We start from the raw sequence: 18091 nt of genomic DNA on the forward strand, positions 1-18091 counted from the left end.
ACTCGCCTTGGGTTTGGAGGGAGACGTGACAGTGCATCTCCCAACGCATCGGTGACAGCCTTGGACGTGGCGTTTCACAGGCGATGTGCAGGCCCGACCTCACTCACCTGGTTCTGGCAGATCTGGTGGGGGGGCCGGGAATGGACCCCCTGGATCACGGCGGCGCTGCGGCCCGCGTTGAGGTCGAAAACTTCCACTGTCCTGCTCCGGCTGGCGGCCAGCACCAGGTCTGGGCTCCATTAGGGAACGCCTACGTCCACAGAGGTGGGGTCTCAGCCTGCTCCCCACGTGGGCCCCCCCTCTCTAAGCGGGGGTGGGGGGTGGGGGGCTGAGGACAAAGGGGAGGCCCGGGCAGAGCAGATTTCGAGGTGAAAGACCAAGTTCCACCATGAGATAAATGAGGGTCGAGGCGCCTGGGAAATACTCCAATCGGAGACGCTCAGCTGCGCGGCTGCGTGTGCAGGAGGAGGGGCTGGCTTGGACCGGTCTGAGGCTGGGCAGTGGCCCCGTGGCCATGTCCGGGACACATCACAGGTGAGTGTGACCAACTCCGTGGGCTCTGAGGGGTCACGTGACCCTATGAACTACCCAACTGCCGGTGCTTAGCCAGAACGGCAGGAAAATCTACCCAAGTCCTGAGACGTGCACATCGGACAAAGGGCAGGGGTTTGATCCTGGGCCCCACGCGGGCAGCAGAGCAGAACCTTCACGTGGGGAACCGCAGGCCAACAGCACACTTCTGCAGGAGGCTGTTTGTTCTGTTTTTAGCAAAAGGTTCTAGACTAAAAATAACGCATATTAACAGAATATTTTAGAACCTTCTAATACCAAAGGCCAGTCCTTATAAAATTTCAACTACAGAACTCTTCAAAAGAATTAAATGGGGCCTCTGAGTAAATTAAAATGTTACAAAATAGATTCCTGAAGATTTTGATTTTTGCCTCCAAGTAATTTTAAATGGATGCTTTTTAATGAAAAGGGCTGATGTTAGCCCTAAAGGCTAAATAAGGAAAGCTTTGGGCTCTGTGTTATGTTCCCCTGAACTGCAGCTGTTTCGAGGCCCCTGGGGTGGGTCTGGCCCTGCACGAAGTCACGCGGTCCCAGACGCGGAGCCGACACCGTGTGCCGCTGCCGGTCAGAGGCGCCGCCGCGTCCCCTTTCTATCCCGTAGGGCCCCCCACTGCTGAGACGAGCTGTCACATTGTTCAGAATCAGTTCACTGGGGTCTGGGCTCCGCAGTGCCACTCGGGGCGGAGCTGAGACGCTCCGGCCGCAGCCCTCGGGACAGGAGAAAGGATACGGGAATAAAACTCGTTGGCGGCCGACAGGCCGGTGATCTCCGCGGCCCCCGTCGTGGGGAGCCGGAACACGCGGGTGCACCGGCTCCTCTGTTTGTATCTGGAACAGACAAGATGTCAGTGTCTGTTTCCCTCCACAACTAAGCGTCCTACCTGTGAAACGCTGGACATGTAAGTGTTCACATCCCCTCATATGATCACGTTTTAGGACGAGGGAATGTGAGCCAGCCACCTGACTGACTTTACGACTTCATGAAAACTACCGCCATCTCAGCCACAAACTCGGCACTGCCGTCCGTGAGAAAGCACATGGCTCCCAACCCTACGGTAACCGCAGGCCTCGGAAGCACCCACGGTACCAGTGACCGTGCTCCCATCACACACAACAGCTTGATGTTCCCTAGGTTTCACACGCGTGTCTCAGCCGTGGCGAGGACGGCGCGGAGCACAGTCCCAGGGAAGCGTGGCCGAGTCACGGTGGCCAGCCTGGCCCAGGTGGGGGAGGCCTGGGGCACTGGCAGGGACAGCAGGTGACGGGGCAAAGCTGCTGGGGGCTCAGTGAGGACAAGCCAGGCCATCAGCCCGCACCTTCGACGGCAGGCGAGTGCAGGGTGGGGTCTGGGCCAGGACATGCAGAGCCAGGCATGGAGGCCTGGGGGGCCCGCAGGGGCAGCTCAGACTCCAGGGCAAAGTGGGCGGAGTCCTAGGCTTGGGAATGAGGCTCAGGACGGGCGTGGAAGCAGGAGGCAGCCCCCCCGCCCCCCCACACACACACACCGCGGTAACGTGAGGCCCCCACAGTTTGGATGAAAACTATGTTTAAATGTAGACACTGCCTCACACGTCACCGATCGCTGAAACACGCTTCCTCCCACCACAGGAGACGTGGCTCCGGACGGGCCGCCCACCTTTTGATCTCATCTTTGCGGGTGTCCAGGTGGTGCCTGAGCAGCTGGAACTCGGGGCCCGAGGACACGAGCACGAACGAATCGAGGTAGTAGAACTGCGCGTGGTGCACAGGCTCCGGGAACACGTCTGTGCCCTGTAAGCATGTCACAGCCGTTACCCACACGCTGCCCTCACGCTGCCCGCACACTGCCCTCACGCTACCCTCACGCTGCCCTCACGCTGCCCTCATGCTTATCCCACTGGGATAAACGCCGCTACTCTAACCGGCGTTCTTCCATCTTTACACCTGACACCCACCTGTTCTAAATGCTAAACAGTCTCTGCTCAACCAATTCACGATGTTTGTCTCTTCTCCCCCTTCTTCTAAAAGATATTATATGACTAGATTTTCCTGTCATGAGTGTTTTGAGGTCTGGCCATTGAAAACTTTAAAACAAAAGTCATAAAACTTGGCAGCAAAGATATTAAGTATCAAGGATTTTGTTAAAGCCAAAACCTTACACAGGTTTTAAAATGTAGTTGTGAGGGGCCCACACTCACATTGCACAGCCCACACGTGGCCGTGACACCGCCCGACCCCGGAGCCCGCACCGGGCCTGTGCCCCCCTCCCCCCAGGCCTCCTGGCGCCGCCCTTTCCTGCAATGAGCCTTGCAGGCTGGCAGTGCACGGCTCTCGTGTCCTGTTGTCACTCTCCCCTCTTGTCCTACCGTTCCGCTTCCGAACGACCTGCGGATTCACTGAAACAAGATGTTTTCTCCCCAAAAGGCACTTGCTCCACTTCCAGGCCCTGGGCCGCTGTCACTGCCCCCCCCCCCCCCCCACACACACACGCTGAGTACATATCTAAAGTCCCCAGTGTTTCAGTGGTAACAGCTTTGCCATCCTGAGAACTTAACAAACGAAAGGGATGTTTCACTGCGTGTGTGTGTGTGTTACACGTGTGCCCATCCTGTGTAAAAACAACTCGGCCACTAACTTCAGTGCCTGAACAAACTCCTGGTTTCCTCGTTTCCCACCTCCTGGCGTGGAGCAGGGTCTGCCTGCCCCACTGGGCCTCCCTGACCTCGAGGTGGCAGGGCTGGCTCCGAAATCGCCAGGAATCACCCCTTACCAGGCACAGGGCGGGCTCCCGGCTGCGGGCCGACCACACCCTCAGGGTCCCGTCCAGGGAGGCCGACAGCAGCCACCGGGCGTCGTGGCTCCAGCCCAGGGCGCTCACTGCCCCATCATGACCTAAAGGAGACGGGGGCGGGGGGGGGGGGGGGGGGGGACACCAGGGGACCAGGGAGAGAGAGGTCTGATTTGATTGGTTCTGATCAGTTCTGACAGGACCCAAGAAAAGATGGCTCTGCTGCCCCCTGGTGGCCTTTCAGGGAGTTTCCATCTCGCTGCTGCTGAGCTGACAATGGTCGCTGGTAATGGCAGTTGAGGCTCCGCACCACTGCCTAGGTGCCCGGGTGCCCAGGTGCCTAGATGCCCAGGTGCCCGGGTGCCCGGAGATCCAGGTGCTGCCACCCATACAGCCCCGGGGAGGGCAGCCCCACCCACCATCCAGCTACGGGACCTCCACACGCACCCTCTTTCCAGCCGAGCGGCTCCCTCTCCTGGCTCAGGTCACCCCGACTCCCTCACCCACACTCAGCAAAGAGCCGACGAGGCCACACGTCAGAGGGACGCCCGCCCACGGGAAGTCACCACATGTAACTGGGCTCCGGCCGCAGCTCTGGGCCCACAGGGGACCCCACTCTGGGTGGAGGGCAGGCCCAGCGGAGGCCAATGGGTCAAACCTCGCTGCCTCCTCCCCCGACTCCAGTCAGGTTCTACTCTGGTCTTGTCTCAAAGGGAACGAAAGTGGCCTCAGCGACCAACTCCAGGCCGGAGAGACCCGCCCGTGAATTCACGGAGACCAGGGTGGCCACGTCTTACCTGAGAAAACAGCAGGTGCTCCAGTCAGATGGGCATCGAAGACCAGGGACAGGTGGTCGGCCAGGCCACAGGCCAGCCAGCGCCCGTCTCCTGCTCGAGAAAGCAGAGACGATGTTCAGGTGACTGGATCGGCCCCTCGGGAAGTGACGGCATCCGGGACGAGCAGGTCCCGGCTCCCCTGAGGCTGAACCCCAGCCCTGAGGCTGCTGGGCTTCGTCCACAGGGAGCTGAGGACGCGAGGCTGAGGCGCCAATGCAGGTCTGAGCCCAGAGCTCCCTGGACCACGGCTCCGCCCTGGGCCCCTGCCGTCGGCCTGCCCCAGCAGACGTGTAAGCAGCATGTTTGCTAAGCAGTTCCGTCTCACGTTTCCCTGAGGGGGGGCAGAAATCAACCACGACTTCCTCCGGGACGTTCAGATGGCGGGTCCTACCTCACAGTCCCACGCTCAGTAGCAAGCACATCGAACATCACAAAGACAAAGACGTGTCGTCACTGAGCGAGGCTGCGGTCTGGGGGGGACAGTACCTCCAGCTCTAACCTCCCCAGTTATCCTACAGCGTGTTTGGCTGGAACTGCATGAAAAGCAAAGGGGACTCAGCACGGCTGTCAGTAACCCCGGATCCGCCAGTGGTACTCGGGCAGCGGCTGGTCACTCACTGGAGGAGGCGGCCCGGGTGCAGCACCGGCCAGGCCCCCGTCCACCGCGGACCGAGGGCAGGGCCTGGGTCCAGCATTTACTCTGAAAGGAGCGGAGATCAGTGAGACCGGGAGCTGCTGCAGGAGAGCCGCCTCCTCTCTCCTCCCAAATTCATTAGGAAAACGCCGGTGGCCAGGAGGGGAGTTTGGGGAGGGGTCTCCATGCCCTTGAGACAGGACAGCTGCCAGAGCCGAGCGGCCTGGCTGCGGGAGGGACAGCGCCGACGGACACACAGTCCTCGCCCGTGGGCTCCTCCGCCCCCCAGGAAACCGGGGAGGGGCTGCTTTTCCTCCCCACACAGACCCTCCGAGCAGTCTTCCCCAGGCCCTCATGTAGGAAAAGGCGGACACGCGACTCCGCAGGCCTGGAGTGCGGCCGGGCTCTGCACCCACTCCTCCCACACACGGGGGACGAGTGCTGGTCTCAGTCTAACCCAGCACTGCCCTGCGGCTCCAGGCCACCGAGGTCGCGAGGTCGCGAGGTCGCTTAAACTCTATGCACGAGGGCCACGGGCAGTGAGCACCTCCCCGCGCCGTACCTGAGAACTGCACGCAGCGCACGGCCACCGGGCCCTGGGCCACAGCCAGCCGCCGGCGGAGCTGGGTCGGCGGAGGGCTGTCCGAAGGGCACTGCTGACTTGAGGAGGCAGAGAAGACAAAGGTCAGGAGGGGCTCAAGGTGAGACGGGCACTAAACGGCCTGGATCCCCGTTCCTGTGCGACTCCATCCCAGCAGACACGGTGCAGACGCACATGAACTCTGACTTCCCGGACCACGAAAGGACTCTCGAAAGACTAGCATCCCTGCGTGCCACCATGCAGGTGTTTAAGCACAAACACCAAGCACTGACCACATGTAAGGGACCTGGCGGGCACCGTGACGGCTCAGGGAAGGGCAGTCGGTTCTGCTCTGAGTTTAGACCCTGTGGGTCGTGTCTCCCTCACACTGACTGCTTCCATCGTGAGCAGATCAGCACCTTCCCAGCTTTCAAAAGAAACCAGGGACGGGCTGACGGACATACATCGATGGTGCACACGTCTGCGTACACATGTACATACATCAGAGTTAACTTTGACTGAAGGACATACATCAATGTGTGCACATGCCTGCGTACACGTGTACATACACACAGACACACACAGGTCTACACTTGTGTGAAAAGTCAGTGAACTGTTTAAAGGGTTTCTCCAAATCACCAAGTTTACTCGGAAGGTCAGCCAGCTGCCCACCAGGTGTGAGTGCTCCTGCGTCGTGAAGGTCTCTTACAGCCACTCCTGACATTGGTCTTGGGTGAGAACATGGTCACACTGCGGGAAGGAAACGCTCACGTCAGCTTCCGAGGTGACGGGCCTCAGCTGCTTGAGAGAACAGTGAGAAGCACAGCCACGCAGACGTGCCGTCCGTCCCCAGGCAGTCACACGCGGAGGGACTGGACTCTGAGGCTCGTCAGCACTGGCCAGCAGTGCTGGGAAACGGACTGCGCCGGGCAGCAGTGTACTTCCACGGACGGCGCTGGTCATGCCGTCGTGGTCAGGCCACAGCGGAGGAGCCAGAGGGCTGGGTGGGGGCCAGAGGCAGAAGGTCGTACAGAGGGGAGCAGCAGCAGGGATGGCGGGGAGCCCAGAGGGTGGCTGCAGGGGGCATCAGGGGAGCATGGCAGAGGGGAGTCAGCGGGAACGAGTCAACCAGGGCCCCCAGGCTTCCCGCTCACAGGCTGTTTCGTGATGGGGTTCAGACAGACAATGGGTCAAGATTTGAGGGGCAGTGCCTGCTTCTGAGACACGCGGGCCCTGAAGCACCGGGACCCGTGGCTGCTGTACCTGAAAGTCCTCGCCAGCCCCAGTTCCCAGCCCGCCTCTCCCACTCGGCCCTCAGACAGCCCTGCTGCGCCCCAGCTCTGGGTGTAGCGATTTTAACACCGTGGTCAGAGCGAGGCTGCGGTCTGGGGGGGACAGTGCGGTCAGGCCCCAGGCCATGTCCCTCCTCACAGGTGGTCAGTCACAACCACTGCGGCCAGGCAAGGACCCAGGGGCCAAGGGGCCGGTGCACAGTGAGCACTCAGCAGGCTGGCCCTGCAGCTGCTGCACGTCTGTGAGGGGCCGACCCCATTCTAACTGCGGCGCCCGCCCATCTCCCGTCTCCCGTCTCCCGTCTCCCGTCTCCCGCCCTGTGGGTGGCCCTCAGGACACACGAGGCCGCAGCTACCGTCACTGCCCTGCTGCTCCCGTGGGAGCGGCTATGAGCCATCTACTCACTGGGGTGCAGCCGTGTACCCGGAGGACCGGACGCGGCTGTGGAAGACCAGGGGCTGGTCCCGCAGGGAGCTCTGAGTAGCTGGCAAGGCAGTTAGAGAAACGAGAAAAAACATCTCATGATCCATCATATCCCAGCGCCCACGGCCCGCACTGCTGGACCCTGAGAAGCAGCAGTTCCTGAGTTCCTGTGAGTTGTACGCAGTTCAGGAGAAGAAACCTAGCACATTCCCTGCATAGAAACACGGGAGGGGCAGGAACAAAGGCGCCCGGACAGACCCTCCCCCAGGCAGCACGACACTAACGAGAACCACGTCTGCATTTTCATGTTCACGTTTCAGGTCACACTGACCGGCTTGCTGGTGGCTGGCCGGCTTGACACGTGTCGCCTCAGCGACTCCGAAATACAGAGGGGAGGTCGGGGAGACACCGGAGCTGAAAACAGAGACTGCATCGTGGGAGCTGCTTCCACACAACACGGGCCTGAGGGCAGTCGCAGACCAGTCCCTGCAGGCGTGGCCTGCAGCTGAGAGGAGCGACAAACCCTCAAGCTCACTCTTATCTTCCCAAGAAGTAAATCTGTATTTTAATAAAAACACTGTTTTATAATCTGTATTCTATCCTGAAACACAACAGTGTTTCACATTAAAACAAACTTAAGGGTAGTATAGGTGGGAGTTTACTGAACTTTGCTCTGAATTCTGCCAACTGATATACGGACACATATAGCCCCTACCTGCCAGACCCACCTGCCAGACCCAGCTGAGCAGACCCACCTGCCAGACCCACCTGCCAGACCCAGCTGAGCAGACCCACCTGCCAGACCCACCTGAACAGACCCACCTGCCAGACCCACCTGCCAGACCCACCTGCCAGACCCACCTGCCAGACCCAGCTGAGCAGACCCACCTGCCAGACCCACCTGAGCAGACCCACCTGGCAGACCCACCTGAGCAGACCTACCTGAGCAGACCCACCTGGCAGACCCACCTGGCAGACCCACCTGGCAGACCCACCTGGCAGACCCAGCTGAGCAGACCCACCTGGCAGACCCACCTGAGCAGACCTACCTGAGCAGACCCACCTGGCAGACCCACCTGGCAGACCCACCTGGCAGACCCACCTGGCAGACCTACCTGGGCAGCACTGAGAGCTGCGTTCCCAGGTGGGGGTGCTGCTGGGACCTCACCAGAGCGGCTGGGTCGAGCTCCAAGCCGGCGACCTCATTCCCAAACATGGAAGCGAGTAAGCAGAAGGCCTGTGACAGTGGTGACAGAATGAGAGACGTGACTGTGATGCCATCACGGACGAGCAGGCCCCACTGCAGTGCACACAGCCGTCCCCGCAGGGAGCCCACATCCCTCACAGCAGCCGCGCTGCCTGACCGGTGGGGAGTCCGCACAGCACCGTGGCTCCTCACAACTTCCCCACAAAGGCCTCATGGGAAAGCCGGCATGTCACACGCGGCTGAAAGGGAGCACGAGTCACGTGGACGGACGGACAGATGGACGCCCCCAGACGCCAAGGTCGGGAGCGCTGAGGACTGACCTTGCCACGGCTGCTCATCACGGCACACGACCCGGCCACCTGGATGCTGAGGTTCAGAAAATCTGAATTTCCACAAAGAGAAATAAGCAACATTTAAGGGCTTTCTGCCCTAAAACTTACTCCCCAACAGCAGTCAAAGACAACGTTAACGTGACGTGACATGTACAGCGAAGGCGGTTTGAACGTGCGCTCACCCTTGTAATGCAGCGCAGCCTCCAGCTCAAAGCTCGCCAGGTTCAGGATGAACAGTCCAGCGGAGCTTCCGACCCACACACAGCTGGTCCTGTCCGGGGAAAGACTTCAGAGAGAGACACGTGGACTGGTCTCATTTGTGAGCTTCAGTTCCACGGTGTCGTCCCCGAGGTCACCCACGCTCCTGTGAGCAGCGTAACCGCGGAGACCGCACGGGCCTCTCCGCCCGCTGCAGGTGAATGTGCTGCCGCCTGAGCGACAAGCTACGAGCACCCACAGCTGGGCTGGTGTCAAAGGGTTTGGGTGTCCTTGGAATCCAGTCTCCGTGAGACCAGCAACTCAGCTCTGACCCGCGACATCCTGAGGCCGCGAGAGGTTAGTGCGCGTCCCCCTGTGAGGCTCCTGCCCTCCGGCCCGCAGGCAGCTTTGCACGCGAGAAACAAACTCCGGAGGAAACTGTACCCAGAGCAGCAGAGCTCCCAGCGAGCGGCACACAGCTCTGCTGCCTCCTCTTCTTAGTTTTCAGTTTACAACCAGATGCGAGTTCCTCTGTGACGGATGCGCCCCCTGCTGGCTATGCCAGGTGGGTTTGCAGGGCCTTCAGGCCCATGGTCTCCCTCTGGCACCTGAGGACTGAGCCAGGCACAGCCTGGTCACCAGGCACCTCCAACAGCCCAGCTCCCGGACTCACTCCTGGCGTCCTCACCTCCAACGCCAGACCACAGAGCAACGAGCCAGTCGTCCGGGGGGGAAATGGGACCCTGGGACGCGGTCTGGACCCTCCCATCACTGCTGCCTGGGACGGGCGCCCACGGCCTCAGGCCCACAGTCAGCTCAACTGCCCGCCAGGCGACTGTTCCGCTTGGCCTCCAGCCACGTGCCACCAGGCAGGGGTGTCTGGGCAGACAGGGCCACCCCAGCCAGGCCACAGGCAGGGCTGCAGCCCCCGCCCCGCCCCTGCCTCCTGGGGGCCGAGTCCTTAGTCGTGTCCGGAACCTCCCACGCTCTGTGCCGCAGGTGGACACACTCACCACCTCCCTTTTAATCCCAGTTAAGCAGCGGCTTCCTTGTGCTGCCAAGTACCTGTAGCATTTCTACCAAACACGGGTGAGTAAGCTCGTCGCGGACCATGTTAAACGCGTGACACACGCACACATGTAGAACGACTTAGGACTGCGGCTCCCTTCACCCACCACACAGGCCGGGAGCTGCCTAGATTTTATGAGCAAAATAAAGTAACCCCATTTCTCTTATCAAATACGTTGAACATAATTGACCAAGTTGACCAACTTTAAGACGTAAATACGCAACGCTGACATCACCGACAGCTACACAAACACTAAAATAAGCCGGTGTCGTTCCCACCACCTAAGAAACGGACCTGACTGGAGAGGTTTTCTCCTGGGGGCCCGGCCGAGCGACCACACTCACCATCCATGCCCGGGGCCGAGGCCCGGCGGCAGGTCGCAGCGCGCCAGGCTCAGGACGGGGAGCGCCACGTCGACCCCGTCCCCTCTGTCCAGCCCGCTCTCTCCTGGAAGAGCCAGTGACAATCCCACATGGAGGGGAAGCGGGGGGGGGCAGACGCAGGTGCTGCCGGTGGGCCAATCGGGGCCGAGGGACACGGGCTGCTTCCTCACAGGGGACACGAGAAAGCAGCGGCCCCGTCACGAGGCCGCAGGGCGCGGGCGTCCAGTTCAGGCCACAGAGGGAGGGAGGGCACGGTCGCCGTGGGTTACAGTGGTTTGAGCTTCGCTTCAGGATAAATGGGCTCTGACAGAAGAAATCACGACAGCCAAGACGTAAAGCATTCGAAAAGGTAGACACGTTGGGAAAAGGCAATTTCTGGCCATTTTAAGAGGAATGGCTAGAGTCATCTGGGAAGAAGCAAGAAACGCAAACTGGGCCTATGCTGCCCTCGGCGTGCCGGCGGAGGGGGCCTGCGCTCGGAGCCTCGGACAGCAGTCCCGCAGGAGGCCCCGCCCGACTACAGGCAGCACCAGTCCCCGGACAGGCAGCTCCTCTGACAGACCGAGGAGGCTAGAGCAGTGGGACAGTGCGCCCCGGGCGGGGGGACAGGTGATACGCAGCAGGGCGGGCGGGGCCCATCCAGGTGGAACCGGATTGAGCGAGGCACAGTCTGCTGAGCGAGGAAAACCCATGGTGGCCGGAAGGCGTTCACCCTGGACCCTCGTCGCCATGACAACCACCCACAGGAGGAGCGGAGCGTTCACTAGACCCTCCCCCTTACCCCCCCCCCCTCAGATCTGTGGTTCCTGCAGAGGTCTGAAGTCAGACCTGACCCTGCTGCGGCCCCTCCTGCCTCACATCACGGGTCAGAGGTGAGAGGTCAGGGGCATCACCTGGCCGCCTGGCGTAGAAACTCTCCGTCTCTTTCCTCAGGTCCACACGCGTCACATGACGATAATGATGACCTTCAACCAAACTGAAGATGCAGAGCTGGCAAACGAGACGGGGCCTCACCCTCGTCAGCGGCACGAGGAAAGGCAGGGAGAGCCGGGCGAGGGATGAGGGTGGGAGCAGATGAGAGACAAGGCGTGTGGCCCTGGGGTCCCCGAGCCTCTGCCCTGGTCTGAGCCCCACCCCTCGGCCCCTGCTGACCGTGGCTGAGGGCACTGTCTCGGGTGCGGGCACCACACAGGCCTCTGCAGACCCCGGCGGGTCCCCCAGGCGCACACCACCAGGGCCCGGGACAGCCCGGGACACGCAGGGTGACAGCGGTCACTAGGTGAGCCAGGTGTGCAGCTCCAGGAGGCCCCGACCCCTGCCCTCACCTGGCCCTCGGCGCCCCCGGCCACCAGCTGCTGGCTCTCCCCATCGGTGAAGAGGCTCAGGAGGGGGGAGGCTGGTGAGAGGAAGAGACGAGCCGTTACCCTCAAAGGCACTGGTACAGTTTGAAGAAAACTCTCAGCTTCACTTATTCCTTCAGTCAGTTCCAGCTGCTCTGAAATAATTTCTGCACAGAAAGTAGAAACAGCGAGCACAGCTGTGAACTCTCCTGAGCGCCGGCCGGCAGGTGACTGTGCCTCTGCCCCCGTCACTCAAGCCCCCGCTGAGTCGCTGGCTGGGGGGGAGGGGGGCACGAGGGGACCGCACAGCAAGCGCCCGGAGCACAGACGCCCCAGGACGGGCCTCGGGTGGCCAGGCTCCGTGAAGCTAAGGATTCGTGCTAAACAGCAATTAAATGGCATCTTTTTAAATTGCTGCCTAGGATGTCATTTCACTTAAGACATATTGTGCATCTAAACTGCCAAGAATTTGGAAGGAGAGTTAAGATAAATGGATATTAAAAAACACCCCATGGCCTACAAACTATAAATGATGTCAAAACCAGGTTTGTCATTGTTTTCTGGACAGTCCGGTAGTTCACATAATTTCAGGAAAGTCATCCCAGCGCGATCCCCAGGCCCGGGCTCTGGCCCTGCTTGTGTTGCCGCCGAGTGTGAGAGCAGCGCGTCCCGCAGAGCGTGGCCCTCGGGGGACGCGGAGTCAGGGCCACACCTGCTTCCCTGCTCCCTTCCCAGGAGAGAAGCGCTGGGCCTAGCGGGACCAGGAAACCACTCCCAGGAGGCGCTGGGGCCCTGCATGGAGGTCGCCCGGCCCCGCATCTCACAGGCCCCACGGAGACCCACGCCGGCACCCTGCCCCACCGCCGGTGCCACGTGCGACCGTGGACGGTGTCAGCCATGCCCAAGGGGACGGACTGAGGAGAGTGTGGCGACCCGGCCGCATGCCTGGGCCCACCGGGCACGCGTCCCGCGAACACGCAGCTCCGGGCCCTGCTCTGTGGGACAGCGCCGTGGCCACACCTCCCCACACCTCTACCTTCCACAGCTCCCAGCCACGCTCAGACTTTAAAGCTAAAATGAAGACAGTCGGTGGGAGTGAGGCAGCTAGAGGGGTGATACTGACCCCGACTGGCGTCCGTGTGCCGACCACACCTGCCCCAGGAGAGCGCAGACGCGTGGCCACGGGCAGAACGAACGAACATAAGGGCCAGTTACCTGTCAGCACCGCCGAGCTGTGCATCAAGGCCCCCGTGCGACAGTCCCACACCTGAGGGCAGACACAGCTCGTCAGGAGGGCAGCTCTGCCGCTGCTGCTGGCCCTTCAGCTCACACTCTAGGCAGCTACAAGCGACCCTGCAAGTGCTTTCCTGAGAGCAGACAGCGACAGGAGGAAAACAAGGGAACTGCGCATAGTGAGACGTGGACTCCTGGGAAACACCGCGTTTCCAGACCGGCCCAGGGGCGAGGCAGACACCCAGCACCAGCCCAGCCGCAAGGCCGGGCGGCACCCACACGCGGGCCTTACGGGCCAGAGGTGAAGTGGGTGTCCACCTGCTCTGCACGCTCACCAACACCCAGCTCCTTTAATTCCACGAGGGCCGTGCGGCTATGGCACCGCAGGCCCAGTCTCCATTATTCCAGAGAGGAGCGGGGGCACAGCACGCGGGCACCGCTGTGGGCAGCAGAGGGCGCCGGGAGCTGGGGGGACACCCTCCCGGCTGCACCTGGCACCGTCCCTCTGTCCCTCCGTGCAGGTGGGGTCAGTGCTCTCCTCTCTCTCCCTCATGGGGACTGTCCTCACTCGGTCACCAGCCATCATGACACGGGCTGACGTGGACTGCGATGGGGACTGAGCTTGCATTTTAATTTATTTTCTTCTTGAGCCAGTTTTGTTCTGATCGAGTCCTGACACCGGACGACGGTTCTGCTGCTCCAGGGCCGTCGTTGACGCCGCAGAGAGAAATCGGCTTTCTCCCCGAGGCCTGGATCCGAGGAGGCACCCAGCTGACTCGATGCCTCGAGCCCACGTGGGAATTCGGGACAGAAGGGGCACTGTGAGCGCCATCGGCTCCCACACCGGCCGTGGCCTGGCTGAAACGGTGGTGGAAGGTCAGGAGGGCAACTATCGCGCAGACGCCACAGCCCTGCCGCTGCTCCGTCTGTCTGCGGGCGGGGCCGTCCCTACCTTGAAGCTTCTGTCCTCAGACCCCGAGACGACCACATGCGCTTGCCATGCACAGAACTCGGCTGCGGTCACGGGGCCCTGGTGCCCCTCTAGCTCGGCGCGCGCCGTCCGGCTCTGCGGGTTGCACAGGGAGACCAGTCACTGGATGTCCCAGCAATGACAGCTAAGAAGGCGCCTGTGTCTCGCAGAAAAGAGTTTCCATTAAAATACACCCTGCGGAACTCCCTCTTCCGTGCACGGAGCTGACACCCGGACAGCTGAGCACAGCGTCCGGGGCCGCAGGAGCCGGTGGCCACCAACACCACCGAGGCCCACCCACAGCAGGCCCTTCCCGCAGGATGTGTCCACAGCCCCAGCCCCGTCCCAGGACACTTCCCGCCTCCGTCTGTGAGGTCACCACCGACACTGCCCTTCCCCAGGGTGAGCCGCCAGCGTAGAACCGTGAGCCGAGACGTGTCCAGAGGCAGGTGTGCCCCCACCGCCCGCACACACAACAGCAGGTCCCGCCACAACCACCAACACGAAGTCCCGCCTCTGTCCTGCCTGCCCCACGGTTCTAACGTGGACACGGAAGGGACTCTCGGGGGCCAACAGCGTGCTCAGTCGCTGCACCCATGACACCACAGCACGTCCCATGCGGCCACGGGTCCGAGGGAACAGGGCCCCGCCCGCTGTGTGACATGGGCCCAAAAGCCGTCCCGGGGTCCAACACGAGACTCAATGGTCACAGAACCTGCGGGTGGCAGCACGTCCACGTCAGCCAATCCCGATGAAGAATCAACGAGCAAGTCCACTTCTCAAGGGGAAGCAAGTGTTGGTAAGAGAGAGGCGGGAAAGGCCCACACCGTGAGGCTCTCTGACAGAGAAGGCCGGGAAGTGCACGTGTTCCGTGTTCCGTGTTCCGGAGCATGTCTGTGCCCTGGTCCCCGGGCGTCACGGCGAGGCCTCCATTGCAAGACACAGATGCGTGCTCACTGACTCCCCTCACGTGTGTACAGAAACTCGCCCAATTAGGGCTGCTGACAAGAGGCAGGCGGACCTTGCCCGCGAGGCCCCGCGAGGCCCCGCGAGGCCCCCGCACTGTGCCCCGCCGCCCACAGCCGCCTCTCACCTGCACGTCCAGCACGAGGACCCTGTTGCCAGCGCACACCGCAGCCATCTGGTCGTCCGGGCTGAACTTCACGCACCGCACCTCTCCCGGGCGGGTGCCCAGGACGAGCCCGCGCGGGTCCATCCCTGGAGAGGGCGCGGGGGGGATGCAGCCGCTAGTTGGTCATCAGAGGCAGGACTGCGTGTCCCCGGGAATCGGCTCCCGGGCAGGGACATGCTCGCAGGGTGACTGAGCTGTCAGACGACTGGCTCTCTGAGAGAATTAGACACGCTGAATATAAAAATTCCTCTGGAAATACGTGGAATTGCCCAGGACCCGCCCGTGCAGCCCCGTGAAGGGGAGAATGAGCTTGCTCTGACCCCCTGCGGGGTGGGACACGGGACTCCCTGAGCCCGGTGCCTGCGTCCTGGGAGTAGATCTCCACATCCCAGATCCACGTGGGGCTCCGCTTACAGACAAACTTGGGGAGTCCGGCCCCTCCTACAATGAGACTGCCTGTTTACCAAGACCACAGGAGGGAGCGGATTCCTAACAGGTGGCTCACTATACGCAGCACATGTGCATACCATACACACATGTGCCTGTAGGTGTGCACTACATGCATGTGTACCCTGTGTGTAGTGTGTATGTGTGCCTGTATGTACATATATACTGTGCGTGTGTATAAGATGTGCTTGTATATGTGTGTGCTATAACTATATGCATGCACATACCATATGTATGTGTATGAATCTACTAAACACATGTACTGTGCACACATGTCCCTGTGTGCATGTATGCTGTGCATGTGCGTACTAGATGTGTTTGTGTATCTGTGTGCTATAAATGCATGCACACATATACCATATGTGTATGCATGTGAATGTGTATGAATGTATTATGCATGTGTGTATTGCAGTGTACATATGTACACTGCAATGTAGTATATATTAGCCATGTACTGTGTGTACATAGTGAATATCGGTACTGTATAATGTGTGTACATAATGAATGTGTGCATGTATGTACATTGTATGTAGGCATGCACGTGGTGTGTGTATTGGTGCTATGTGCATGCATGTGTGTTTGGATTTGTGTGTATGTGCACACATAATTACATGTGTGAGTGCGTGTGCGTGTGGTGTGCACGTGTGTACATAATGTATACATGTGTGCATGTACTGCGGGTGGGTGCTATGTGTGTGTGCATGTGTGTTTGTGTAGTTACATGTGTGAGTGTGTACTATATCGTGTAGTGTGTATACTGTATTATGTGCATGTGTGTTTGTGTGTGTTTACATGTGTGAGTATGTGTGTGCTATATTGTGTAATGTGTACATGTATGTTTGTGTACTGTTGGGTGCATGTGTGTTTGTTTTGCACGCATGTGTGTGTTTACATGAGTATGTGTGTGCTGCCATGCACGTGCACGTGTGTAGCTGTCAGTGGTGGCACACTGATATTGCAGTGACCATACTATAAAGAAGGCGGAGTACAACCTATTATAGAGGCTGCTGCCTAAAATTAGTTGATTTTAGGAGCAATTCTGTAACTTCTGAGTGTAGCTCCATACTGTGGTCCTCACCAACGTTTCACCCGCATCTGATACAACTCGGACACACCGCCCTCAGCACGCAGGCTCGGTCTCGGCTCCTCGGACAGGCCAAGCTCGTACGCCCAGGCCAGGCCCCCAGACCCCTCTGCCTCACAGGCGCTCTCAGCACTGCCCACCCTCCCACCTGCCACTGCCGGGACGGCTCCCGTGAGCATGTCGCCACGATCTGTCTACGCCTCGCTCTCCACTGCCCCACATGCTGGTGAGCGCTACGGGCCTGTGAGTTTCCCACTCTAAGCTGTGAACTTGCCCCAGCTCCATAGGGAAAGAATATTTCAACTCCCTCCACGTTTCAGAGTGCCACTGAAGTCACAGATTCCAACGCAAGAAAACGTGAAGGTTAAACGCACTGAGTTCGGGAAGCGGCTTCTCGCTCGGCCGTGTTCCCCCAGCTCCGCACCTGCCTTCCAGGTCCCAGGGTCGCACAGGACCAGCCCCGTGCGCACCGGGCTATCGAAGGGGAAGTCGCTCCGGGACAGTGTTAGGTGGCTTTAGGCTGCACCTACCGTGAAGTGCCTTCTCTCTGCACTCGTCCAGCCTCCACATGAGCACGTGGTCTTGTGAGGCAGAGCAGACCACAAGCGGGTGCTCCGTGTTGCCAAACGCCACAGCAGTAATTGGCTGATGGTGTCCTCTTAAGATCAGAAGCTTAAAAATTCACAAAAACATCACTGATTAGAGGTAACAAACAAAATAACATACCAATGTAACCTCAAACCTAAAAAAAAATGGATTAAATTTTTCAAATATATTGACTTTGCGTATTCATTTATTAAAACCCTATGTACTACTAAACGAATCTCTCGAGCTCAGCACGGTACTGTAGCTCAGTATCACAAACAACAGGCAGCAGGAAAGGGCAGCGCCCTCACCCCCACGTACCACTGCGTGTGACTGAACAGGACATGCTGCACCCACCGCATGCCAGAGAGGGGACAGCTGTGTGACCAGAGAGGGGACAGCTGTGTGACCAGGGAGGGGACAGGGGTGTGACCAGGGAGGGGACAGCGGTGTGACCAGGGAGGGGACAGCTGTGACCCAGGTGACAGTGGTGTGACCAGGGAGGGGACAGCTGTATGACCAGGGAGGGGACAGTGGTGTGACCAGGGAGGGGACAGCTGTGTGACCAGGGAGGGGACAGCGGTGTGACCAGGGAGGGGACAGCGGTGTGACTAGAGAGGGGACAGCGGTGTGACCAGGGAGGGGACAGCGGTGTGACCAGGGAGGGGACAGCTGTATGACCAGGGAGGGGACAGCAGTGTGACCAGGGACAGCGGTGTGACCAGGGAGGGGACAGCGGTGTGACCAGGGAGGGGACAGGGGTGTGACCAGGGAGGGGACAGCAGTGTGACTAGAGAGGGGACAGCGGTGTGACCAGGGAGAGGACAGCAGTGTGACCAGGGAGGGGACAGCTGTGACCCAGGTGACAGTGGTGTGACCAGGGAGGGGACAGCTGTATGACCAGGGAGGGGACAGTGGTGTGACCAGGGAGGGGACAGCTGTGTGACCAGGGAGGGGACAGCGGTGTGACCAGGGAGGGGACAGCTGTGACCCAGGTGACAGCGGTGT

General features: G+C 60.3%; 1 protein-coding gene across 1 annotated transcript in view; it reads right to left on the bottom strand.

Moving 5' to 3' along the window:
* Positions 1-6: 6 nt before the first annotated feature.
* Positions 7-18091, bottom strand: part of WDR27 (WD repeat domain 27) — a 20487-nt gene continuing 2402 nt past the window's right edge. Inside the window, exons 2-20 of the mRNA XM_023746802.1 lie at positions 17029-17170; positions 14929-15053; positions 13818-13931; positions 12848-12899; positions 11618-11688; positions 11186-11282; positions 10254-10356; positions 8825-8913; positions 8631-8692; positions 8219-8340; positions 7435-7517; positions 7086-7164; positions 6060-6137; positions 5370-5467; positions 4135-4224; positions 3320-3441; positions 2207-2340; positions 1301-1398; positions 7-229 (exon numbers count right to left, since the gene is read on the bottom strand). Coding sequence (XP_023602570.1) covers positions 75-229; positions 1301-1398; positions 2207-2340; positions 3320-3441; positions 4135-4224; positions 5370-5467; positions 6060-6137; positions 7086-7164; positions 7435-7517; positions 8219-8340; positions 8631-8692; positions 8825-8913; positions 10254-10356; positions 11186-11282; positions 11618-11688; positions 12848-12899; positions 13818-13931; positions 14929-15053; positions 17029-17068 — 1812 coding nt within the window. The 5' untranslated portion in view covers positions 17069-17170 and the 3' untranslated portion in view covers positions 7-74. The remainder of the gene's footprint in view (positions 230-1300; positions 1399-2206; positions 2341-3319; positions 3442-4134; positions 4225-5369; positions 5468-6059; positions 6138-7085; positions 7165-7434; positions 7518-8218; positions 8341-8630; positions 8693-8824; positions 8914-10253; positions 10357-11185; positions 11283-11617; positions 11689-12847; positions 12900-13817; positions 13932-14928; positions 15054-17028; positions 17171-18091) is intronic.

This window comes from Myotis lucifugus, unplaced genomic scaffold, assembly GCF_000147115.1.
Source record: "Myotis lucifugus unplaced genomic scaffold, Myoluc2.0 scaffold_733, whole genome shotgun sequence".
Classification (NCBI taxonomy): Eukaryota; Metazoa; Chordata; class Mammalia; order Chiroptera; family Vespertilionidae; genus Myotis; species Myotis lucifugus.